This window comes from Zeus faber (assembly GCF_960531495.2).
Source record: "Zeus faber genome assembly, chromosome: 22".
NCBI classification, from domain to species: domain Eukaryota; kingdom Metazoa; phylum Chordata; class Actinopteri; order Zeiformes; family Zeidae; genus Zeus; species Zeus faber.
The window spans coordinates 5674900-5701464 of record NC_137209.1 but is presented as its reverse complement, the minus strand read 5'-3'; the positions used below and the strand labels follow the sequence as shown (position 1 = coordinate 5701464).

Below are 26565 nucleotides of genomic sequence, written 5' to 3'. Positions count from 1 at the left end.
AGTCCTATGTTTGAGGAGTATGGCCTCCAGTATACTGGTGTGTGACTCGAATCACCCGCTCCCAGCTCCTGACCATGTATAAAGGGTGTGGGGGATTGAACTGCTTGTGTATCCGCACTTAGTCAGGTAGTTCTCAACTTGCTTGTTTCTTCCGCCGATGGAGACCATCTTGAGCTCCCCTCAGGTGTCCACAAAGCTGGTCCTGCAGTCTGACCTGAACTGGTTCACAGGGCCTCTGATGGCGAAGAAGTGTCTGAGGGCGTTTATGAAACTGGAGGAGTCCATTGACTCCAGAGCTTGGATGTGCACTGCTCATGAGCTCATGCATGTGAAGGTGACTGCCCACCGCTTGCTTGTCCTCCTTGGGTTTCAGACCCTCCGGGTTCGAATACCCTGGGTAGAGGGTAGAGACGGTCTTTGGTCTTTGCTTGCTGCAGAAATCCCACCTCGTCAGGGCTGTTTTCAGATGCTCGGGTGAAGGAGTGTCTTCTGCCCTCACCACGTGAAGCCATACGTGGCTATACAGCAAGCTAAACACTCTTCCAATAAGTACCCGGAGACGTGATCTCACTTTGGTATCTTTAATGAAAGCAGTGTAAAACTGTGGAATACAGAAATATGCAGATGCAGAAATGACCATTCTCTATGCAGGTGTGGATAACAATACGTTGTCATTGTATACGTATGAACTCACAGATTGTGCTTTCTCAAGAGCAGTGGCCGGGGCTGAGCAGTGGCCGGGGCTGCTGGAAGAGATGACCATCCTGGGACGTGATCAGATGGATTGTGTGTCTGCGTGATTGTCTGTCTGTCTATGTCTGCTCTGATGTCACGCTATCATCACAGTGCTCTGATGTCGCAACCCAGACTGGGGGAGGGGCTTCTGGGGGCGGAACAGAGTGAGTGAGAGACCACGGCTCTTGAAAAAGATTTCCATCTTGAGAAACTCTCTGCACTGCTAAGCTTGGCCTGAAAGCTGCCGCCATTAACCTCTGGGTGGAGCTCCCCATTGATTTATGAGGTCAAAGCCTTCGTCGGGTGATCGAGTTGGGCGCTCGAATCTGGCGATGGTAAGGTCTCTACGAGCTAGAGGGTTGACTAGGCTGACAGTCGAAGACACACAGGTCGTGTGAAAGGTCTTTCGTTGGCTACTACACGGAAGGTGAAGGTGTCGGTGGACATCTGCATGGGGAGGGAGGGGGTCCTGATTGAGTCGAGGTCTTGTAAGCCCATGGCGAGTGACTTCAACCCGTGGTCGTTGCAGATGCCGTACCATGTACTGGCTTGCTTCTGTCCCGTCCTCCTTCTCTTCTTCAATTGCAGGCTTCTGCAGTCCATAGATGGCCTGAGGTAGCCTGAGGTAGACATGGTAGACTCCAAAGATACCAGTGCTCCCCGCAATATTTCAGCACAGGCGCCAGTTCGGCATGTCCACTGCGAAAAATCTTCTTCACGAAGTCCACAAAGTGGTCCTTCATCTCTGGCTTTCTCGTTAGAGTCCAGCGGAGTGACATAAGGTGGTTGAGGGCCTGGTCCCTGTTGCTGGGAGGATGCTGACGCTTGCAGTATGGGGCCCAACTGTTAGCGCAGAACCCGCCGTCCATGATGTCGAAGAAGGCCTCACCCTCAGCTGAGGGTGCGAGTTTGTTGTCGACATGTTACTCTCACACAGTCGGAGATTGCTGGGCTGTCTGTTCTCTAGGACACTAGTCTTGCTTGTACACAGAGTGGGCTGCCCCCTCTCTTGCAGAGGCTCCCCGTTGTGCGCAGTAGCACCTTGTTCTCCACTAAGCATGGTTCTCTGCTGTCCAGGTCGGGAGACCAGCATGAAGAACTGCTATGTTGTGATGGCTGCCAAGCTATGTGCAGTGGACAGCTGCAGGTGCCACGCCATCGACCACAGGGCTGACGTTGCCGTCAGGGAGTCCTCCGTGGTGAGGGGCTCTGAGAGTTGGTGCGAGGAGGCTTGCACCACGGGAGCCTGTGCGCTGCCAAGCTCCAGGTGGTGGTACAGCTAACCCCACGTTCTGGGGGCCTTCATACTGCTGAGCTCCTGGAGGTGGTTCGGCCGGGCCCCCTTTCTGAGGCTGGGCCGCACAGCTGCTCGGGACCTCTTGGTCAGAATCTCCATCTTTGTTTTCAACCTGCCCTCTATTCTGAGCCCCTTTCTGCCGGGTTCTGGGAGCATTCCATACATGCAACTGCGGCTCTTACGCGGACCCACTGGACTTGATGGACCTGCTAGTCGTCTTAAAGGAGTCTTTGGCCAACTTCAGACTTGCTGTTTGATTTCCCCAGTCAATGTTGTACTGCCACTGCTGTCCAGGCCTTCTGCCCCTTCCTCCAAGCCAGGCTGTCTGCTTGGGCCTGGGAGTCCCGTTGAGCCTCGGAGTTCTGAGGGGCGTGGGAGTTCCAAGGGGCTTTGGAGTTTCGTTATGCTTGCTCTCAGCAGTGACTGGGCGGTTTCCAGGCCAGGAGATGCCTTGAGGTGAAGTCAATCTTTTTACTCTTCGGCCCTCACCATGTGCAGAGATACGTGGCTACGCAGCGAGCTAAACACCCTCCCAAAAAGTACTCTGAGACAGGAGCTCATTTTTGGTATCTTTAGTAAAAGCGGTGTAAAACTATGGAAAAGTACAGAGATGTAAATAACCTAATACATTGTCATAGCTCCTACACTGTATGCATACACGAATAACATGAATTAATGCACAGATTGAGCTTTCTCAAGGGCGAAGCTGATGGAGAAAGATGTTAGTCGAGTCTGAGACTAGATTGACCATGTGTTTCTGTCTGGCTATCTTATATCTAAGTTCCAGTGTCATGATCATCACAATGCTATGATGTCAAAATACAGACTGGGGGTGCGGAACACTCCCCACCTGGGAGCGGAACAACACTGGACAGCAAGTTTGGATAAAATGAGGTAGAATTTGTGCAGTTGCTTGTGTGTAAGGTGGTTCTCATGATTGACGGATTACTTTGAAATGCTTGGTCAGTTGTTTTGTAGTGTGAATTGACACATTTTCATGTTAAAAAGTGATGGCTATCATTTCGGTTTGTTTTTTTGATAAAACAAGAAATTCAGTTGAGTATATTTATTCATTGTTTATTTAGTAGAATATTTTTATACAATACCAGAAAGTACATGACAAGATTCACTTAATCCCCTAATCTTGTATAGCTCAAGAGCATTGTCCTCAAGCTTTGTCATAATTGTAAAAATTAGAATTGATAAGTGTGCTGAATCAGTAACAAGTAATCACTTTTAAATTTAAAAACATTTCAGATGCACACAAAAAGACCCCACGACAATGTAAAGTACAGCAAACTACAAAGACATTGTGATATATTTACAAGCAGGCTTCACCTACCAGTCTTCCATTTCATTGTATTATTCCATAATGAGCTTAGGATAGATAACTTTAATATTCCTTCATTAAAAGCCCTTCAACGTTGAGGCAGATGGAACCATCTCTAGTTGGCCACAGCTTTGTGTTTCTAGGGACAAGCCATCATGAGGACCATTCATCCTGACCTGCATACACGTGCGGCACTCTGGAGAGCATCTTCCTCCATTATCTGTGTCCGTTAACGGGAGAGAGCAGATTTCGCCTCTCCATCCAAGGCTTCCAAAATTCCCGCAGGGTAGGCACGTAGGTGTCGTGTTTGGTCCTGTAGTAGCGCTTTCCAAACAGCTGATGGAGACAGAGGTTTTAGCTCGCGGAGGTAAAACAAGGTCCAAATAACAACCTAAGAATAGACTGCAGCTTACGTCACATTGGCTAAAGTAGCCCTTCAACAAACTTAGAAAGAAAACCACGTTTATACACACTCTGACTTTGAAGTTCTTCGTAGCCTCGTCTTCAGAATCTCCTACAAAGTCCTCACTGTCCGTCAGCAGCGAACTGGTGTCTAAACATGGGAGTTAAACACATGAGCAGTTTCAGTTAGAGGACCAGGCGTGGACAGAGCTGATTGTAGCCTCAGCAGTGGTAATGTTTGTTCGGGTTGATCACCTGGGATTGCTCGAGAACCGGTTTTACCTGGTACAACGGGACAGATTCTGTTTAATAGGAGCAATATGAAAGGAAGGAGTCAATATAGGGATTAGTTTTATTCAGCAGCACAAATGAAATGACAAACAATCGCTGGGTCTAGCAGGTGGCAGTGATGCTACTATACTCACATTACTTGAGTAATTTCTGTGATTGTTGTGAACTTTCAATACTACTTCTAGGTGCTTGACACACTCAAGGGCCCAGGAGAAATTTGGTCATGTGGCTTGTTTACCATTTGTTACATGACCAGGTTCTCAAAAGTAATTTGAAACAAAATAATTAATATATAAACTATTAAAAGAATCGAAATTAACTATTCTTTATTTGCAAATAAATTTAATAAGACAGAATGAAGCAATGGAGGCAGACCATATGTGGCTTTTAAACAGCATAAGAAAGTGGGTAATTGTTGGAAATATTGGCAGTTTAGTCACCATTTTGCCGAGGCTTCAAAGGAAACATTTCTGCCTGATATTTAAAGGCCTCACTGCAGGATTTTACTCCATTGGTGAATGTATTTGGCACATGGTCACATCTTTAAAATATTGAAGTACACTTTTCACCTGCGTTTCATAAAGGTTGCACATCACTTGACATGATGTCAAGGTTCCTTATCAGCGTTTTGGTGACTAACATTCTGGATGGACGGTAGTAAAATAAAATAGTTATCTTCATTTTGAGTGTGGTCATATTACATTTACAGCAGCAGAAAGACTATTTGGAGCTGATCTTCAATGCTGTGTGACAGCATGACTCAATGGCGACCGCCTGGCGCCGCTGCTCTTCTGGTCCTCGGACAAACTTCAATTGTGGGTTTTTGCAGTGCATCTGCAGACTAGTCGATAACATTTAAATACCAGAATCGTGCTAAACATTTGCCTAATCTTCTTCACAAGAAGTTGGGGTTATCTGTTCTGTAACCCCACCCCCCCGCAACCGCAATACTGGAACACGACTGCAAACCACAAACTCACTCACATTGCCACCGCAATTCTCCCTCGCCGACTTGCAATCCTCAAACGTTCCCGCGACAATCACAAAAATGCGAGATTAACTATCGAAGTAACTCGACATTCCAGTATTATTTTAACTCAATATTCCACAACACTATGAAGTAGGCCCCCACACATTTATTTCTCTTACTTTTTATTGTCCAAGCGAGTAAGTTCCAACACAAGCCTTCTCTGGTCATCCATCAAGGTCTTTGTGCAAGTGGCGATGGGCGACTCTCTCTTTTCATCTTTGATCTGGCCTTGTGGGGGATCCGTCGCCGTCTTTTTAGCATTCACACTGACTGAGGCCATATCGAGCCTGCTGATGAGCACTCTCGGTTGATTGAGAGGACCCAATTTCAAAACGGGGAGAACAGAAGGACCTTTGGGCAGCGTCGGTCCGTCGGTCGATGACTGGGCCGCACAGCTGCTCGGGACCTCTTGGTCAGAACCTCCATCTTTGTTTTCAACGTGCCCTCTAATCTCCCTCCAGGCCTTTCCCCCCCGCTTCAAGTGACCGACTCCCTTTTTTACCCTCTTTAACCTTTCCCTCCCGTTTTTGGCACCCCTTGCAATCTCTTCCTCTTTTTCAGAGTCAGCGTCATTATTCTCCGGTCGTTTGCGTTTCACAGACCCGTGCCGCCATTTTTTTGGGGAGGAGTTTGAGTTCTCTACCGGTTCAGTTGTGTCACCAATGCAGTCTTGTGAGGTCGTCATCTGGTCACCTCTTGCTTTTTTCTTGTCAGCCATAATCATGACTGGCACATCTTCGCTGGATATCAGTGCGATTACAGGCTCTATAAATGATGTGTCTCCAGTTTGTGTCTGTCCATCCCCAGAGGTTTTGCTGGAACCGGTTGGCTGACTGATAGGCAATCTTCCAGAGAGGGGTAGCGAGAGTGAAGTTAAGATAGAGTCCCCCATGTTTGGAGGGAGTGACGCTGTGAAATGAATGACAGACATCCTATGAAACAGATTTGGGTACTTATTGGGATAATATTAATTAGTGCATTGTATGGGGGGGGGTCAGTTCCTCTAACAGTTACATCAGCTAACAGTTAATGGGGCTCATAGGAAAAACTAAAGTACAGCTCAGTGCACAAGACACATCAGAATAATGTTCCACCTGCTGATTCTAGATGGCCCAGACATGTCTCGTGCTGAAGAAGAATCTTAAGGAGCGGAAGCTGGGAGGCTGCGCGTGCACACTCCTCCAGGACAGGGGGGGCAGCACTGAGCCAAGACACTGTCTGAAATCACATATACAGAGGAGAGATAAAATTAAGAGTGGAATATTAAAAACCCAATTTGGAAAAAAAAAAATATAATATGCATTCCCTTATAAAGAAATTGTTGATATTAAGGTAAATCTTTTGTGTCAGAGATAGGTTTGCACACTTTTCAAATGCATTAATAGCAGTTTTAAACTTAATATTAACATTGCAAACAAAAACACCAACAGAAAAACAACTTGTGGACGAGGCAGTACATTTATTTTCCATTATCAGGGTTCATTCTAGCATTACAAAATTAAATCCAAGGATTTTTAGTACTTTTAAAGCACTATTTCTCACAGCAAGACCTTCTCACAGCAAGAAGGTCCTGGGTTCGATTCCCGCCTGGGGCGCCGTTGGCACCGTGCTCCGGCGGGTTATCTTCCAAAAACAGGAGCCTTTCTGTGTGGAGTTTGCATGTTCTCCCCGTGTTCACATGGGGTTTCCTCCACCTCACGTCAGTAAGGACCCCCACCAAAAACATGCACCCATCATCGTCTGACCAGCGATGGACACTTATCACCTGGTCCCCGGGCACGTCCACATGTGCTGCCCACTGCTCCTGGCTGTGCCCCCGGAGGAAGGACAAGCCAGGATGGGTCAAAAGCAGAGGAGCCATTTCACCGGCCACCATCAAGCATGTGCATGTGTGTGCAAGCATGTGTTGTGGAGTGTCGTGTGACGATTAAAGACTGTTCTTTCTTTTCTTTCTTTCTATTTTTAAGGACTTCACACGAAACAAATATAATCAATTTTCAATGTGATCTTTCATCTCTAGTCTCATTGTCTATTATATATATTAATATATTATTAATGTCATTGTCATCTACTATTTTAAGTGTCTATTTCCAACCATGGTTGATTAAATTTACATTTCCCTGGCATCATCTGTCATAAAAGCAATTCTGCAAAATCTTACATTACACTTTGAATAACAAAACCAGGGGGAATATCACCAAGGGCTTCTCAAGCACTTTATAACAAAAAAGGGCTTTGCCAAGGAACTCCAGTACAAACTTACATTTCTGGGGATGAAATTCAAACACCTGGTAAGAACCCTGCATTATGAAATTTATCTTGGGAGACACTGACCTGAGCAAGGTTAGGCACTGGCAGCAACTGGTCGAGTCGGGTCAGAAACTCCCACAGCAGCTTTTCCAGCTCCTGGTCAAAATTGGAACCATATTCTGCAGTAAACTCCTCCTGTTAAAAGAGAGAACATGAAGTTATAGCGGTACGACGATGCATCCACTTCAACATTTACCCCTGTTGAGTCGTTTGTAAAACCTCAAACAAAAAAAATTATATAAGAATTTTGTGTTTTCCCCACAAGATCAGATCTTCAGTTGAATGTTTGTCATCGTCATCAATGAACTGGGGGGGGGGGGGCACAACACCTTGAAGAACTGCCCTCGCTCAGCTGTGTCGCTCAGAAATGTCTGGACTAGCTCCCGAAAGTTGTGGACAGTCCTCTCGATTTTTATATCCTTCTGGTGAGAGACATTAGGAGAATAACCAAATAATAATTAGATGTCACAGCAAACATATTCAGTAGAGACTGCCTGAATGTCTGACCTACCGGTTGCGCTGAGGAGGCGGCGGGGGCGCGGAACCTCTCCAGGTGTCTGACAATAACCGCCGGATCCACATCACGCTGGAAAAGCTCCAAGATAAACTGTTAAAATAGAGGCTCGATTAGGGACCAAACACAATCCAATTCCCTCGTGGAGAGGGCCGTGTTTTCATGGATGTATAAGAGGGAATTTGCAATGGTTAATCTTGCCGGGGAGCGGGGTGTTGGGAGTTAAGGCCGCGGCGCACTCACCCTTCCTCTTAACCCCAGGGCCAGCTTCCCCTGGTGTCTGAAGGTGAGCAGCCCCGGGACCGTCTCGCACACCGACGTCACAAACTCCTCCACGGTACCGTACTCCAGCGCGTCCCTCTGCCGCAGCACCTTCAACAGGGCAGCGGACACCAGGCGGACGGAGGGAGCCAGGAGCTGGAGGGCAGAGAACGGCAAACTGACATCTGTGTTGGACAAGGTCACAAAAGCAGAGACGGCGGGGTCAGATGGATTTACTGTGCGAGGGAGGACTGGTGCAAAAGCTGTATCAACGGCTGGCATAACAATTTAAAGTCTTCAAACATAATAATTGGCTGTGGAGATAAACAGATAGATTACAATAGTGGACTTACGGTACTATCAGTAACACTGGAGATAGATTATTGTCCAAGTTTGTGTGTGTGTGTGTGTGTGTGTGTGTGTGTGTGTGTGTCCGCGGAGCTTGGCCTGCCAGGGGGTGTTCCGACATGAAAACACAGTCCACGCTAACGGTTGCCTTCCAGTCCGGGGAGCAAACCAAAAACCCGCCCCTTTGAACAGTCAACATTTACGTGATCCCCGGCGGCCCACCCTTACCATTTTCAGAAGCTTTGTCCGCCGCCATCCCGTTAAAACTGCCCCTCGCTTGCTTGGGTGTACGCCACCAACTGCTCCTTCCCCGCCTACGTCGACGCGGAGCTCGGCTAATCAGCGGTTCGTTCGCGGCGAAGGCTTCTCTTCCTCCCGCCTTAACGGGAGTCGGCGCAGCGGAGCTCGTTTCGCTGTACGAGGATATCCCGCGTGGGCGGTGCTTTCGTTCACAAACACGTGTGCAAATGAAGGGACTTCCGCCCCCGCGCGCTGCCTGTTGTCGTTAAACAAGCTGCAATGACACACTCGGGGATATGACGTTCCGTGCAGTTCGCGGGTTTATTTGGAATTTGGGGGGGGGGGGGGGGGGTATTATTTCGATTTTGCGGCTTTTATCTATTTTAAATTAAAAACGTATTTACTTCATGTTTGATTAAATCCATATTGTAATGTTAGAACAAAAAAATCTGTAGATAAATATCGTTCCTTGATAGAATTGTTAAATCAGCACAGTTAAATCAACGGTACAGGTACTCCTCACTTAACGACCAACATGCTTAACGACCGTACGGACTAACGACCAGCTCTCTGACCAGCCTGCATTGTGTGCCGCGTACTAAACCGCGGCGTCTCACTTTACACTATATACACTCACTATACACTATATACACTATATATACTTAATATTATATATACATGATATACACGATATACACTATATATACTGTATACACTATATACACCATATACACTATATGTACTATATATACTATATACACTAAACAATATATACTATATAAACTATATACACTTTATATACTATATATACTATATACACTATATAAACTATATATACTAATATACCATATATGCTATATATACTGTATCCATCTCATCTCATCACCGTTCTCAGTCTCGTTCCTGCAGTCCGTCAGTATTCACTATCCTCGCTTGTCGACCAATTCACTTAACGACCTGGTCCTTGGAACTGAACTCGGTTGTTAAGTGAGGAGCGCTTGTATTTAGTGTGTGTTTTCTCGGTTTTATAAATTATAAATAAAGGGAAATGTTAATTTGTTGTGATTGTAAAAAAAAAATGAATAAATACATTTGGGATTGTAATTCGAGGGAGCTCAAGAGAGTTTATCTTGGAACCTTGGACTTGAGCTACACTGCATCTGGGTTATCTCCAGGAACAAAGTCCAAGAGCAGGATCACTGAGTCGGCCACATGCAAAACAAAAGTTCATTCCAGTGAAAACATCTCAGAGTGAACTAAGGCTGAAAGGAATGGATGTCACATCTTCATTGTTGAAGTAAGTAATAATAAGGAATTATTATTATTATTATAATTATTATTATTGTTATTATTATATAGTGTGTATATAATAATTTACATTTTTAGTCATTTAGCAGACGCTTTTATCCAAAGCGACTTACAATTGTTCAAAGACCGACGGACGCAGCCATCAGGAGCAATTAGGGGTTAAGTGTCTTGCTCAAGGACACTACAGCATGCTAGCAGGAGGAGCCTGGGATCCAACCAGCAACCTTTGGATCACTAGACCACCAGCTCTACCTCCTGAGCTACCATCCCCCAACAATAATAATAATAATAATAATAATAATAATAATAATAATAATAATAATAATAATAATAATAATAATAATAATAATAATAATAATAATAATATCATTATTATTTATATATAGTATATATAGTGTGTATATAATAATAACAATAATAATAATAGCTGCGGGAAGCAATACGCAGGGTCCAGGGTAGTTGGCCCTTCCACTTTGTTAAAGTTCAATGTTGGAGTGTGCTTGGGCTCTCTGTTAACTACACTGGAATGTCTTTGAATACCGACAGTGATGTTATTGGGTTATTATTTTGAAGAAATTACTCTGGTGCGTGTCAGCTGTCCTCAGAAGTGTATATATTTATTGCGTTTAATAGGCTGTGCTTTGTTTTATCCAAATGCATTCTGGTAATACTTGAACTTATTTTTTTTTTAAAACACAATAATGGTTAATAGTCATAAAATAATACTTGTAACTTTGTAACTTAGTATGGTTAAGAGTTTGTATCTTATATTCCTTTAGTTGAAGTCCAATTGCAACTTATCTGTGTGTGGCGTTGTTTTGGTGAGGTCTTGATTGTTAACTAATCACTAGACTGAAGTGTGATCACGCGATGTGATCACACGAACTTGCGAATGCGCGCAGGGTTCTCCGTTGCGGCATATGTCTATGCGTGGCGCCATCATGGTGAGGTTGGGATTGTTGATCACCAACTTCTTCCACAATAATGAATCGATCGGGATCATACTTGGGCGACGCCATGGTTCCTCGGATCCACGACATCCATAAGGTTCTGACATTAGTTACATCTGTACGTGCCGCCATCTTGGTGAAGTCCCGATTGTTGACCAATCATTAGACTGCGATGCTATCATGTGACCTGTGTGTGCCGCCATTTGTGCATGCAGACACGTTGCGGAAATGATAAAAAATACAGTTTTTTATTAAGTTATTCCATAATAATAAACCGATCTGGATCAAACTTGGACGACGGCATGTCGGGACTGCCCTAAATACACAAATTACAAAATAATTAATTCATCTTGTCTGTGAGTGAGTGGGATCCATGACATCCATACACCACTGATGCCAGTTTTCCATTAACACAAACAATAGGGCCGGGACCCCTAATAATAATAATAATAATAATTATTATTATTATTATTATTATTATTATTATTATTATTATTATTATTATTATTATTATTGTTATATTTAATAAATAAATAAGTAATAAGTATGTAATAAACAAGTTGATATATTTCATGACTCAAACAAGTGTTTTGGTGGGCATTAAAATATAATACATTTCATGCTTTTGTTTTATTTTTATTTTATTTGTTTGCAAAATCGGATAACTGTAACAGTGAAACCTGATTTCAAGAGTAGGCCTTTGTCGAATGAGCGCACCACCATGCCAAGCCTTGCAAATGTACAGTCCTCCGATTTATTTATTGGGCCTATCTCCCTATTTATTGTCAAACATTACCTCCAATTGATGACATCAGGACATGTAAATAGTGTCGTAATGTCCTCTTTTTTTTATCTCTTCCTGTGTACTTCACCACTGCATATCAGGGCAATAAATATTACACAACATTTCATTGCTTATTTTCAGGTTTATTTTTTATTTTCGGTTTACTGTATATTTCTCATTTTCATTTTTATTCATACTTGTTAGGCTATTGCACATTGAGATGTTGTATGTTGCCAATTCTTGTTCATAGGTGATGATCATTTTTGATCATTCTTAGGTTTGCATTTCTTGTGTATTACTTATCAGCAGGCTATTGTAATAGTCCATTTATTTATTTTTTATCGTTTATTGTTTATCTGAGGTTTATTGTTAGGGTTGTACATTCCCTGTTTTCCTATCTTCAAGTTAATCGTAGTTTATTGTATATTGCCATATATATTGGGGTATGGGGTATTAGTCCGCCATCTGATATTTGAGGTTTTACATTGGGGCGGCGTCTCAAATGTTTCAGCAGACACTTGCATAGCTTGCCCCTTGATTAACATTGGCTCTCCTCAGGTCGGTCACCAAGCGGGTCTGGTCTCCGCCGCAGCGACCATTCAGAGTGTGCTCTCACAACAGGGAGACCAGGAAGGGCGTGACGGCAGGAACCCTCGAGGAACTACGAGAGAGAGTGAGGATGGAAGGGTAGCACAAACGAAAAAAGACCAATCAAAACACGAGGGCTATTATTTTTAATTTCTCATTTCTCGTACTTTCACCCGCTTTACCCATGTATATAAACTGCGTATAGATATATATGACATAGCCCTCAAATTCAATTTCCTTTTCTTTGCGTGCTCTTGCTCACTGAGGATCCCTTGTGGTTTGTCGACATTGTAGATATGTCAGGCCCTGCTGCTGTCCTTGTCCTTGGTCTCTCTGACACTGGTGTGTGAGGAGGACGGCACAGAGGTGGACTCTGAGGAGTTCCTCATGGCCCTGCCTGACAACACTGTCCTCATGGCCCTGGAGCCGGGACAGGCGTGGAGGCCAATCGCAGTATGTTCAAACGCGACATTCACGTGCAGAGTATCGCGTATCGCGCAACGTAAAGTCCTTCTGTAGCAGCGATAGTTTTCTCCACAGTCTCCTTTGGGCTTGGTCTTAAACATCTGAGCTGAACCTCTTTGTTTCTGAACCTCCAGGGTGCGGTCGTGCCGCAGTCTCAAGGCAACACCAAGGCTCGTTCTGGGAAAGACATTGCCCGCGTCACCTTTGACCTTTACAGACTGAACCCTCGGGATGTGTTTGGTTCCCTGAACGTGAAGGCCACCTTCCAGGGCCTGTACTCTGTCAGTGCCGACTTCCAGTGCCTGGGGCCCAAAAAGGTCCTGAGGTAAGTAAATGGATGCATAGCAGTGAGGTTCCCAGAGCATATTAGGTGCAGGGGCGTGAATCAGAAAATCACAGTGGGCAACCTTCTGTAGAGGGCATTCTCCACTGTTTTCGTCGTCGTAGGGGGAACTCTCGAGCTCTCGAGTTTTCCAACTAGGGACCCCTTATATGAGAGAAAATATACACAGCACCCCCTCACGTATGTCCAGAAAAATAATTTGATATTAGGCTTATTTCTCACACTTCTACATTTGGAAAAAAAAACGAACACAAATCAGCATCATGGGGGCGGACACACATACGGTCCAACTGACCAGAATTAAATTTGGACAGGGGACTCACGGGCTCGACAATCCTCATACAAACGACTGCGCCAGACTGACGGTGCTGTCTCTGAACCGTCCCCCAGGGAAGCGCTGCGTGTCGCCTCCACTCTGCTCCAGGCCGCCGGACATTTGCTGATCGCCTCTGCGTCCATGATCCGCCGCGTCATCGAAGGAACAGAGCTGTGGAATCCGCAGAGGGCAGAATACACCGCCAGCTGGAACTGACAGAGTTTAGGGGGTCTTAAATGATCCCAACATCAGATGCCATCCGTTGTTATAGGAGACGGTGCCGCTGACCCCTCATTGCTTCTCGTTGTTGAGACGCTTGCTCGCCCTTCGTCTCCAACAGCTCATTGTTCTGCAGTTCGGGCAAAATGAAGGATTGCCTGCATAGTTTATGAAATGGGCTACAGACAATCATGGCAAACAGTATTTTATACACAAGAAATTAGGGTTGTAATTGTTTTTCGACTGTACCGTCATTGATTGAATGGAAGTTTGGAAAAGGCAACTGAGACAACTGTGTACAATTTGTGTCTGTGCCTCCGACTCTGTAACCTACCCAGGAAAAAGTGAAACCAAGACCATCTCATGATGAGCACTTACTCCAGTCACATTACAGCCTATGAGTCAAATAATCCTCTTGAAAACGATGTCAATAAAATGAACTTTGCTTGAAGGACCGGGATCCCCGACCATTTATCTCCAGTGGACTTTTAGATGTGTACTGTATGTGTATGAATGCCAGATCCCAGCTGTCGAGAGTGTGAGAGACACAAATGTGCCAAAGCACCAACCTCAAGTCTACAATCACTAATTCCGATATAGCCATCTAATTTGGCCAACTGACATTTCACTTAGGAATTCAGATTAAGTAAAAAAAACAAAAAAAACCCCAAAAAACCCAAACAAACAGGCATCTAGAGGGTCTCCACACTAACGCCGGGCTTTTATTGGTTGAGTTCTCCCGGACTTTGTCTATCTGCTGAGAGACACTTAACTGATTTCAATCTTGTTTATTACTGGTTGGGCTGTGGATTTTGAGTGCGTGAAAAAGGGTGTCGCCTCCAGTAGATTCCACTGCTCCGCTGCATGACCTTGGGGTGTTCTTTCTCCCCTTGGTTACACCTTATACACAAATACAAATATATAGCATAGGCTCCTCAAAAGGAGGGGGGTCAAACCATGATGGAGTGAGGGATATCTGCGATGTGGACTGTTGTAAAGTCAGTTCGATATTCAGATATTAGACAGCAGTCATCCGGATCTCACGGGGGTGAGTGGCTGATTGCGTCCCTGGAATAAATACTAGGACCTAGGCTCCATGTTGCATAGCCTTTCAATTTCAAAATGAAAGTTACTGTTTTTATATATATGATTTTTATAAATTTCAACGCTCAGTAGCTTTTCTGTCATGTGACTAAGACCACCCAAACTAGTTATACAATAAAAGTTCCTGTTATTTATACATACATACAGAAACTTTTATTTTGAAATTGAAAAATGTGCAACATGTAGTCTAGGTCCTAGTACTATATAGACCTAGTTTGGGGGTCCTAAGTCACAAGACAGGAAAGCTATTAAAATAAAAAAATTGGGTCATGGAATTTGTAGACGGTCCATTGAAACTGCGATCGACTCGCAGCGCTGCTGAATTCCAGGGAAACGACCAGACGCTCTCCATCGTGAGGTCTGGACAAATGTCTGATGAACATCTGAATATTGGACCATGATTACCACGGTGCAATACGGTCTGTATAATTTAACATTCAAGTGAAGCATTGACCGAAATTGCACTGTGTGTGTGTGTGTGTGTGTGTGTGTGCGTGCATGTGTTGTACTGTGGTGTGCTGTGTGACGATAAAAGATTGTTCCAGTTTCGTTTTCCAGGAAATGAAACTGCACAGTAGTGGAAGAGTATAAAGGAGGGGCAGTGAGTCAGTGCAGCCATTCTGTGAGCTGAGCTGAACTCACCAGGATTTGAAGACATGTCTGAGAGTCTGCGGGACGCAAAGCAGCCGGCTGTCCTCTGTGACATGTGCACAGAGGACAGAAAGCCAGCGCTGAAGACCTGCATGAAGTGTGAGATCTCCATGTGTGCCGGGCACCTCCAGCCCCACCTGAAGACTCCTGTTCTGCTGCAGACCCACCCTCTGACCGAGCCTGTGGCCACTGGGGGAGCTGGTTTCCTTGGGACATCTCGGTGTGCCCAGCACGGTAAGCTTCTGGAGTACTACTGCTTGGATGACCTGACTACTGTGTGTGTATCCTGTGCCATCGAGGACCAGCACCGCCTGCACAACATGAAGACCTTCCCCACCGCTCACAAAGAATTGATGGAAAAACTCAATGCTGAGCGGCAGGCCATCGCCAGACTACAAAAGGAGAGTTTGAAACTGGAAAACTGGGATAAGAGTCAAAGGAAGGCGTTAGAGCAATCCAGTGTGCGTCTGATTGACGGTGTCTCCAAGCTGTGTGACAAGGTCTTGACCCGTGTCCAGAGCTCTGTCTCAGCCCGCATGGCGGCCCTCAAGACCAGCAGCAGCAGTTTGCAGGCCGCACAGGGGGAAAAGGACACCTTCCGTTTCCTCCATATGTTTTCTCAGGTGCAGCGCGATGTGGAAAAGGCCAAAGCGGCCGATCTGACAATGGGTTTGGAGCCTGGGGAAGACCGAGACAAACTGGTTCAGGAGTTGCAGCTCGGTAGCGCAGGGCTGGTCAAGGAAGCAACCCTGTTGTTCAATTCCTTGCTGACCATAGTGGATCCAGAAAACCACCAGGATGAGTTCTACAGGAATGCAAGGCTGACCTTTAACCAACAAAGGTTGGGGGTTGATATGTCACTCTCCGAAGATCGGAGGACGATCTACTCCAAGAAAGACTCCAAGTCATCGTTACCCCCTGAATGTGTTCTTACCATTCTGAATGACAAGCCAGGTACCACCCCTGACAGATGGCTGATCAGCCTGCCGAAGACCTACAGTTGGACCATAGGTTTTTGTGACGCAAACTCTGAAATAAACCTGAACAAAGGTGTGGTGTATGGACTGTCTTGCCACAAAAACCAACTCAGTTATCACAATGGATGCTACGGCAGGACACAGATCCCCAGATCCCCTGGAGAAAACGAAGCTGAAGGAATGGCGCGACCTGAAAAAGTTGCAGTGCACTGGAACTTTCTCAGTTCCTCGTTATCCTTTTTCAGTATCGGCAGCCAGTCCCAAAAGACAAAAATCATCTCGATAGATGGGTGCGACAATAGCCAATCTATGACTCCTTTTGTTAATCTGAGAAACGACGAAGCCAAAGTGTCCGTTTCTTTAGGTTATGTGGGGTCTGAACAGTCCCTGTATGGAGGAGGCTATGGTGGGCACAGAACACAGTACAGCACACCAGAACCCAGAAACCCCATCATAGAAGTTCTTTGTGAACTCCTGTGATGGACAGCCATACTGTCTCTGCCTACACGTCAGCATCATAATAGATGTGTATATACACACCATCCTGTTTGCAAATTTTGAATACTGCTTTTGACTGGAGTGAGTTTTATTCTGGGTTCAAGTGTTAAAAAAAAATAATAAAAAAAAAAATATATATATATATATATATATATATATATATATATATATATATGGTTAAAGGGGACTTCTATCCTGGGATGAATGTCTCTCCTTTACAATGTCCAAGTTTCAACTTCCTAGTTCACTTTCAAGGGAAGTGTTTGTCTCCACCTACTGTTCATGCATGTGATGTGTGCATAAATAATTTCCATATCATATCATTGCTGTTTGATAGATTTTGTGCATGATTTACTTAAGACAATAAAAAACAGTGACCAAAGAAATTGTTTCAATCTTGCATGTTTTTTTTAATGACTGATTAAGAATTACACGCCATGGAAATGAAGTTGTGAAATTAACTTTGGCTTAAACAAAAGTTAATATATATATATTTTCAAAAGTGACCATTGTTTTCAGCGTAAGCACACCCGTGCAACTGACCCAGTTTACCTTTTTGAAATTTTGGCCATATCGTAAAACAAAAAAATCCTTATATTGATAAAATGCTGCAAGTTCCTTGTGTAAAGTTTACATATAACCAAGTTGCAGTTTGCGACATGCATAAAATAGACGACCACAGTAACAAAGTTTTAAACGTAATGTTGAACATGGATTGGTCCCCATCTGAGAAAGTTGCTCACCTGCCCGTGCAGCATGTTATAATTTCAACAGATAAATATTTGCATAACACTAACTTGTCTCCGAAAATGTATAAAGTGCAAGGGAAATGAATGAAAGCAACGCATCATTCTAATGTAGGTGGTCAATATCAATGTTTGAGTCATTTTCATATATTTCTTATGATTTTGGTCACCAGGGAAAAAAAGGCTTGATGTCCATACAGAGCAGAGGGATATACAGTACTTTAGTTATTTGTTATATTGTGTTAATCTGTCGCTTGGCAGTGACATGTAAAAAAAAAAAAAAGGGGGTGTACGGATGTGTACAAAGAAAAGATACGTGTCAGGAAAACGTGTGCGTGCAAGTGCGAATGGAACGCTCCATCAGCACAGGTGAATGACAGGGAAGGGAAGCCCGGGAAAACGATGGCTGACACCTCAGATACTTTTTTAGAAACATCATACAATCACGTCTTCGGCCGTGAGGTTAATCGGAGTGGGCTCGCCGAAGGAAAAAAAAAAAGCGGTGAAAGGGTCACGCTAACGTCGATAACCGTTTGCGGGGTCGCCAAGTCGTCTGGGTGTGGAACAGGGAGCACACGGCCCTCCGACCCCGCCGGGCTTAACTGTCGTTGCCGAAGACGGTGTTGAGCTGCTGGGTCACCCTGATGAAGGTCGTCCTGCGGCTCAGCTCCTTCAGCTTGGCCGCCCCCACGTAGGTGCACGTGGAGCGGACCCCGCCCAGTACGTCCCGCACCGTGTCCTCCACCGGTCCCTTGTAGGGGACCTCCACGGTCTTCCCCTCAGACGCTCTGCGGGGTGAAAGGAGAACGGGAAGGAATTGGGATCCAGCCACCAGTCACGAGATGCAACGTAGGTCGACGACAAGTCTGATCCGGTCCCACGTGAACCGTTGTCATACTGGCCGCTCTGCTCACAGTCAATGAGCAGTTGCTGGTAGCTGTGGTGTTGTATAGTGCAGAGGGTAAAAGTTAAAACGGCCGACTGCTGAGAAACACTCTCTGCCTGACCTGTATTCGGCCACGCCCCCAGCGTGCTTCTTCATGGCGGTGTCGGAGCTCATGCCGTAGAACAGCTTGTACTTCTTGCCGTTCTTCTCTATGATCTGCCCCCCGCTCTCCAGGTGACCGGCCAGCATTCCACCCAGCATCACAAAGTCTGCCCCCGCACCTGGTTGACGCGGGACACGGGTCAATGCCCATCGGGGGAAAGACAACGGGACATTTTCCCGAAACAAACATGCTACCTTTTCTTATTTGTCTTATTGTATAGGAACGTATATTTAATTTTTGGACACATCCTTTTCTGGTCTTTTTCATTTGTTAGCGGTTAGTAATAGTTAAGTAATTAGTTAATTAATAACAGTAAGGTTTATTGTATATTTTCCAAATTTTCCATATCTACCACACATCTATCTATGTATCTATGTATCTATGTATCTATGTATCTATGTATCTTTGTATCTATCCATCTATCTATCTATCTATCTATCCATCCATCTGTCTATCTGTCCATCCATCTGTCTATCTGTCTATCTGTTCATTTAAATCTCACCAAATGCCTTTGAGACATCCCCCGGGCATGTGCATCCTCCGTCCTGCATTACAAAAACAGTGAACATACTTACTGATTGTTTGTAGTAAGTAGGTTGAGTATATATAAAAATGGGAAATACAAAAACACAGAGCAAGAACTCGTACGTAGTGCAGAAAAGAAGAAATGGCTCAGTATCCTCAGGATAAAGTACACACAGGCCAAACAAAAATGTAAATATGAACTAGTCATTGGAAACACTGCCGTTAAGTTGAAGAATACTGTGCACACTTTGTACTGCATGGAACGGTCCAGAGTTAAGAGAAGGGAAACAGCAACTACGTCTTCCAAGCAAAAGCTCCAATCAATTTAACACACGTGGAGGGAACAAGCAATGATCATAACTGAGTAAGCAAACGACTTAAAAACAACAAGGTAAGGTCAATGAGTAGGCGACAGGGGAAGTCGGGGAAATCAGTCTCACAGAAATGATGTGTCCGCCCAGGCCATGAGCAGCGTCGGCACACTCTATCACGGCGCTCAGCTGGGGGTAACCCACGCCCGTCTTCTTACGGGTGGTACACACGGAACCTGCAGAAAAGACGGAGAGCACACAGAAGACACGGTCATTACGCAGCAGACATGTAGCAAGAACTATTCACCATTGCAGTATAGTAATGGTTTCTATAGAAAAACGTATTTGCATTACGTATATAGACATACACACGGCCGTTAACAAAATTTGTTTTGACTCGGTCCAGGTTATACAACGTGAACCTAAATCTTGCAATCTTTATTCTTTATCTTTATTAACTTAATTATCTTCCTTATTGCTATTCAATTCTGGTTGGCTGTATTTTTTGACAATCTGCTTATTTCCATCCTAATGTCTGGACCAATGTAATGTTATGTGTCAAATGTAGAGATGTTTGTTGTTTTGGTGTTTATCACCATAGCTTTATTGAGCCTTGTTTAACAGTATTCATCACCTGGTCCGATGCCTACTTTGATGATGTCGGCTCCCGCCAGAATCAGCTCCTCCACCATCTCTCCTGTCACCACATTTCCTGCCTGGGGAAAAAAAAATGACAATGCGTTTGTTTGGACGTCCATTTATTGAGGGGTCTGCCAAGTGCATGGCGCCTTCAGCTTCGTGGCAAGCTTTAATTCATGGGACGAGTCTATTTTTCACTGGCAGTCGAACTGTGCATCACGGTCATCGTCAGAAAAACCTCTGAATCCTAGAGATAGTTATTCACATGTATGTATATGTATATAACAAGAAGAGAGGTAGCGCGTGAGCAGAGGTTGGATCAGGGGAAACAAACTCTAGTGTTGGATCGATACAAATACTGGAACTGGATTGGTTTGATACAAGTTTAAAACAAGGGTTATTGGGTCATTGCTAATAAAAATAAAAAATCAAGGAAAAATCTAGGAAACAAAATCCCAAAGCCATATCAATTGTGTCAGATATTCCAAAACTTGCTTTTCTGTTGCTTCTTTTCACATAGAAGCATGTTGATTATATGTCAATTTTTTCATTATACTAACCCCAAACTGACAGTCTAAATCCATCCTGTTCCGTAAACGTAATTGATCCGTGATTGAAAAAGTAATGGATCATGGATTTATTGGCCAATACTTGACGGAGAGTAGCAGTGTTGCTCAACTTTCCCCCAACCTATTTATCCAGTCTGACCAGTAAGATCAGCACAAAGCATCGTTTTTCATTTCATGAATTCCGCTTTTTTTTTTACCTCTGTGTGCTTATGCATCATAAATGAAATCTGAGGGGACAAAAAGACTGTGTACTTTAGCATGAACACGTGCAACTCACCATTATCGTGTGTGTGGGGAACTTCTCCCTGACGTCTTTGACGAAGTGAACAAAGTGTTCGGAGTAGCCGTTAGCCACATCCACGCAGATGTACCGCACTTGGGGCACCGCGCTCAATATGGCCGAGATATTATCAAAGTCCCCGTCGCCGGTTCCCGTGCTGACCGCTAGGCTCTGTCACGGGGAGGAAGAGAAGGGCGGGTCGCGGGTGGGGGCGAGAGGCAGAGTATTTTCACTGGTTATGTCCATAATAACCCCGCAATAATGTCTATAAATTCACATATAAATCAAGTACCTCTAGGCATTCTGGATGCTTGGCCGCAAATTCCTTCCAGTCATCCACAGAGTAATGCTTGTGGACAGTTGTGAAGAGAGTGAACTGAGAGAAGGCAGAGAATTAGTGTTTGATGGATGGATTGTACAGAATTCTAGTAATCAATTCTTCTACCCCAACCAGGCCTCTGTTCAACCCCAGTAAGACATATATACTTTTCACTGGACTAGTTATTATACTAGTCATGATAGTGTGTTTTCACGTTCATGATTCTCTGTGACCATAACATTCCAGTGCCAGCTTTATTTACACGTGAATTGTTCGGTTTTCTTCCACAACCCATTCTACCTATCCCTTTCAAGCAGCTTCACGGTGAATAAGGGCGTTTAACTCTTGGCCCACCTGGTGCAAAGTCAGGGCCATCTCGAAGGTCCCCACAGTGTCCATGTTGGCAGCGATAATGGGGATGCCTCTGTAGCTGCCCTTGGAGTTCCTGAAGGTGTAACTCCTCAGCAGATCCACCTAGGAGTGAGGAGGAGAAAGCGGGGCATGGTAAAAAAGATATACCTTACTGGGTCGCGAAGCAATGTGACGGACTGGGGAAGACGTCTGGGGAGTTCGATGCGAAGTATGAAAAAACCTCTGGGAAAAGGCTGTAGTAACGTGTACTTATGTAACGGAAACACAGCGGGATACCTCACTCCGAGACTTGAGGGTGCTCCTCTTGGGCCGAAGGAGAACATCCTTGAAGTCAAGCTTAATGTCGTTCTCAATTCGAGGCATTGCTGCAGAAGGTTATTCTGGAACAAATAGGAACAAAATATGCTTATTCTTGAACAAGGACGGGGCCATACTGGAAGTAGGTTGAAATGGCAAAAGACATGCAGCACACAGACAAACTTTCCATGAGCATTATGATTTCCATTCTTTCGGACGAGATTACCATTGTTTATTAGTTAATACGAAAATTCACATCCAGCTTTATTTCTAGCGTTTCTTGGTCACTAGAGGTGGCGGGAATACTGTTTTTACCTGAGGGGCCGGTTTTCCATTAGTTAGAGGTGCAATGTCTAGCATTTACGGAGCAGACTTGGCAGAAATGGAATATAATATTCATAACTATATTTAAATTAGTGTTGAATGACAATGACATGACAATAAGAAATCCCTGTGTTGGCGTTACCTTCGAATGAGCCGTTCATATCTACATAGGGAGCGCCGGGGCGGGTCCCTCTCACGGAGGCCACCATGTTGCTACGGTAGCCCAGAAGGGACAAACCAAACGCCGGCTCTAGAGGGGGGCCTTGTGCGTTCTCCGTGCGTTTCGCGTCCACGCCATGGAGAGAGGTTCCCACGTCATTCCCTCAACAAATGGTGGCACCCAACTGACCACAAACAGCTGTAAGCCACTGCCCCCTCGGTCCCAGGGGATCTGAGCCAGACAGCTTTCGCAATACCGTAAATGTGACACCGTTATAACCGTTGGGTTTGGCGCCCTGGTGCACCCAGTAGACGTACAGATCTCGTTTGAAATTACGAAATTACACTGAATGGCTGCTGCTTATCAAGCGCCAGCAAAAAAACAAACAAACAACCCAAAACATATCAAATACGGTTTTTTTTTCTTCCCCAACTAAATAATTTTTCGGGATTTTATGAAGAGGGTTATTACCACGTTGCTCCGACGTAATAAAGCCACCGGTAACAGCTACCAGACCTTAGCATATGCTGTCAACATCCGAGGTTATGAAGCTTTAACCGGTGACACATTGGAGGTTACGGGGAGGATTCGTATTCGGTTGGTATTGTGAAAGATACGATTACAGCATGAGCGTTGTACAAAACACTTATTATTTCACATTTGGCCGAAAAACTTTTACCTTGGGAGTCTGCGGTAGCTGGTCTCCGGCGCTCGAGTGACGCGGGAGTCGCGAACGATTCGCTCGTTTCAAGGAGCCTGTATGACTCGGCAGTCGCGACTCCGGCAAAAGAGTGGGCGAGCGAGTGACACCAAATTATAATCCAAGACAAAAGTGATTTGGGGCATGATTCGCATTGAACGTGGCTGGTCCACGCTTTACACGCCACCAAAAGGAATTATTTTGACAGGACGAAAGAATGCTTGAGAGACTTCCGTGTCCAAATGAAGGCTCTTTCTACGGACAGACTCAGGATCCAAAAAAAAAAAAGAGTCGAACCTTTCATCACTCTAAACAGGAGGGGGAGGTTTTATGAGGACGGACCGGACCTCTCCTCACCAGCGCCTCTACCGCAGGAATCCGCAGGAAAATATATATCTCACTTTATTTGGTTTACATTATTGCATTATGTGTTATATTATAAACAATATAAATTATAATAAACTCAAATAATAATATACAAATATATCATCAAATATAAATAATAATTCGAAATGTAATGCAGGAAGCTGTGTATGTATCGTAATGTCTTGATTATATTGTCTGATAAATATATCATTGTGTATTTGTATATCTTTCAAATAATATATACAATAAAATGTATGATTGTAGTTCAAATAAATGTTGTACTATATTAAAATATACAACTATCATGTTTTTTATTTCAATTTGGAATTTTGAAGCGGAATGGTCGACATCCCACATGGGGAAAGAACGGAACCTTTAGTATGAGGTCATAAAGACGCCGGGAGCATTTGAAGGGAACACCGGAAAACCTTGTCTCGCCCAGAGGCGGAGCGGCAGTGGAAAATGAATGCGCTGTAGGATTTGTCCGCCCTACATATTTTTTTATTATCGCGGCATAAATTCAAAGTACACTTTATTTATTTTTTATGCGGGGCCGACAAATTGAGTCAACATGTTGATCAAAGTGAAGGTAAGGAACGCTCGTATGACATAATGCCTCCATCACTGCCCCAGTTAAGTATGTATCTCTCCGTAGACACTCACCGGCAAGGAGATAGAGATCGACATAGAGCCCACGGATAAGGTAGTGCTGTGATTTGTGCCTTTCTCCCAAATCAAGCCGTAGAACTGTCACATCTGATCACAACGATTTTTTTTTTAACCCATGTTCTCCCAGGTGGAGCGGATTAAAGAGAGGGTGGAGGAGAAGGAGGGGATCCCCCCCCAGCAGCAGAGGTTGATCTACAGTGGCAAACAGATGTGAGATTCAGACACCACCGCTGTGATGCCGCTGATACCAGTGATACCAGTGATAGACTGTTTACTGTAGGAGGACACGTTTGAAACGCAATCTAGATCCATTCTTCAAAACCGCCCTGCGATGCCACATGGTCACAGCTGGGAAGGTTAATCCACCGCAGACTCGCTGATTCACATTTTAAAACGTAGTCGGTAATGTCGTATTTTGATGACTGCATCCTGGTAATACAAATTTTAAAACTCGTTGAACTGAGACGTTCCTTTTCAAAGTGAATTTAAGACGGCCCTCGACAGCCGAAGATTGTGTGTGGGCCACCAGCGGCAGCCTCGCGTTGCACATGTAATCCCCCCCATTCCGACTCCCAGCGGGCGAACTCGGCGTGTTTTGTTTTACTTTGGAACCTGCGACGTTGGCTATACTACCGTCCATCAAATGCAATTCTCTCGAACGTCTTGCCACCAAGCCGATTTGCAACTGAAACTCTTATCTTGTTTGGAGGTTTAGCTTTAGAAAAAAAAATGAAAATTGCTCATTTTAAGATGCGTCGTAAATATTCCCTCAGATTAGTGTTTTTTGTTGCGTACTTTACTCTGTAACTGTAATGGTGCTGATGCATGTATTGTGCACCCTGTGAGAATTTACAGTTATCAATTGTACAAACAGCCGTTTGAGACTAACTGATTAAAAAAAAATAGAAACATGAATAGTTTATAGAAATACGTTTTTAAACACAGAGACCTTTTTAAAAAAAATGACTTTGCTTTCACTTCCTAGGAATGACGAGAAAACCGCAGCGGACTACAAGATCCAGGGTGGCTCTGTCCTCCACTTGGTCCTCGCGCTACGTGGAGGTGCGAAGCTGTGTCGCCGTGACAGAAGCCTCTACTGCGCCCTGATGGTGTAGCCCCCTCCCTCCACCACCAGACCCGCTTTAAGCCTCGCAACATTGATTGGACACACCGGGCACAGCCGTCGGTTGCGGAGTCACATGACTGCATGTCAGCGCCCTTTGTAGTAAGACAGAGGCCAAGTTAGAGCTATTGCCATCATTTGCTGCCTTTTTTCGTATGCAGAATCGTTGTGTATCCCCACCAAAACACTGTATAGGAAAAAAAGAACATTTGTCTGACGACAGGGCGGTTCAGTCAATTACAACATTTTCTTAGCCACTAACCAGAGGAGTAAGGGAAAGCACAGGAGGATTTCACTGCAAAATAAGATATGGTTACAGATTTCTCCACACATAGAACCCACCCCTGAGTTCCACCGGTGCATAATGGAGCGGAGATAATCGAAAAGCAGCCTCGGAGTACGGGCCTGTGTGTTAAGATTTCGCTTGGCCTTACCCGATACATACTCCTGTGATCAATTGCATTTTGTTTTCCTCCCTATTTTCCTGCTCCCGACTGTATCCCCCCATTGGTTCACATTTCACTATAGAGGGCTACGAAGTATAATGCTGCGTCACAACTCATTGTTTGAAATAGCTTATATTTGCCTGTTCACTGTGGAGCCCTTTACAACTGGTGCAGGCTCCTGTCAGACGTGGAGTGTATGAGATAATATCATATGTTTCCAATGATGCATAGATATATTGCGGTCAGTAAGGGTCAAATGTCTAATTAAAGGCATTCTTTTAGTTTTAGAGAATTGGGGGGAAAAAAGTTAATTTGCTTTGATTAAGTCTGATGTCATGTCGGGTCATGGATGTCCGTGGAATAAAGACGATGTTTACACCCAACAGCATATCTGCCATTTTGACAATGCACAGGGAAAGCTCTGTTTTAAGAATGTTCTTTTTTTTTTTATTATTCTCATCACACACTCATCACATCTTTTACATGTGCATTTAAACACGGGGAAAAAAAGAAAAAACACGTGGTTCAGATAGAAAAGCTAGTTGTGTGTGTGTGTATGTATGTGTGTGTGTGTGTGTGTGTGTGTGTGTGCGCGCACTATTGCAAAAGGCAACTGAAACTACCAGTATGTCAGAAGTAACATTCATAACCAGCTGTTTGCCCTTAGGGAAAAATAACATATTGCAGGAATTTTTTTCATCGCTGCATA

The 26565-nt window shown here is 44.4% G+C and overlaps 5 protein-coding genes across 8 annotated transcripts; 3 read left to right on the top strand and 2 right to left on the bottom strand.

Moving 5' to 3' along the window:
• Positions 1-62: 62 nt before the first annotated feature.
• Positions 63-8847, bottom strand: tinf2 (TERF1 (TRF1)-interacting nuclear factor 2). Of its 4 annotated transcripts, none has more exons than XM_080023266.1 (10): positions 8747-8847; positions 8153-8355; positions 7907-8002; positions 7725-7817; positions 7420-7530; positions 6180-6303; positions 5205-5994; positions 4020-4066; positions 3836-3915; positions 63-3698 (listed from the first exon to the last, which is right to left on the bottom strand). In XM_080023266.1, the coding sequence occupies exons 1-10, from the start codon at positions 8772-8774 to the stop codon at positions 3579-3581; spliced, it is 1692 nt and encodes a 563-aa protein (XP_079879392.1). In that variant the 5' UTR covers positions 8775-8847; the 3' UTR covers positions 63-3578. The 4 variants fall into 4 exon arrangements, 3 of the variants coding, with proteins under 3 accessions (XP_079879392.1, XP_079879393.1, XP_079879394.1); XM_080023267.1 differs by having other exon boundaries at positions 8153-8326; positions 8747-8824; XR_013844729.1 differs by lacking the exon at positions 4020-4066 and having other exon boundaries at positions 3560-3698.
• Positions 8848-12344: 3497 nt separating this feature from the next.
• cideb (cell death inducing DFFA like effector b) lies at positions 12345-13728 on the top strand (the record flags this gene model as incomplete). The annotated part of the gene is made up of 4 exons (XM_080023142.1): positions 12345-12473; positions 12683-12841; positions 12988-13178; positions 13587-13728. Coding segments are annotated over 4 exons (621 nt in total), but the record flags the coding sequence as incomplete, so codon positions are not given.
• Positions 13729-15489: 1761 nt separating this feature from the next.
• Positions 15490-17019, top strand: LOC307247004 (uncharacterized protein). The gene has a single exon (XM_080023058.1). It carries the CDS (start codon positions 15492-15494, stop codon positions 16941-16943), a length of 1452 nt encoding a protein of 483 aa, XP_079879184.1. The 5' UTR covers positions 15490-15491; the 3' UTR covers positions 16944-17019.
• A 337-nt stretch (positions 17020-17356) lies between these two features.
• Positions 17357-23406, bottom strand: gmpr2 (guanosine monophosphate reductase 2). The gene is made up of 10 exons (XM_080023324.1): positions 23232-23406; positions 22048-22151; positions 21754-21873; positions 21373-21456; positions 21078-21251; positions 20227-20308; positions 19722-19828; positions 19259-19301; positions 18715-18874; positions 17357-18495 (listed from the first exon to the last, which is right to left on the bottom strand). The coding sequence occupies exons 2-10, from the start codon at positions 22132-22134 to the stop codon at positions 18306-18308; spliced, it is 1047 nt and encodes a 348-aa protein (XP_079879450.1). The 5' UTR covers positions 22135-22151; positions 23232-23406; the 3' UTR covers positions 17357-18305.
• A 626-nt stretch (positions 23407-24032) lies between these two features.
• On the top strand, positions 24033-26239 carry nedd8 (NEDD8 ubiquitin like modifier). The gene is made up of 4 exons (XM_080023777.1): positions 24033-24207; positions 24274-24321; positions 24415-24497; positions 25273-26239. The coding sequence occupies exons 1-4, from the start codon at positions 24190-24192 to the stop codon at positions 25400-25402; spliced, it is 279 nt and encodes a 92-aa protein (XP_079879903.1). The 5' UTR covers positions 24033-24189; the 3' UTR covers positions 25403-26239.
• Positions 26240-26565: the final 326 nt, after the last annotated feature.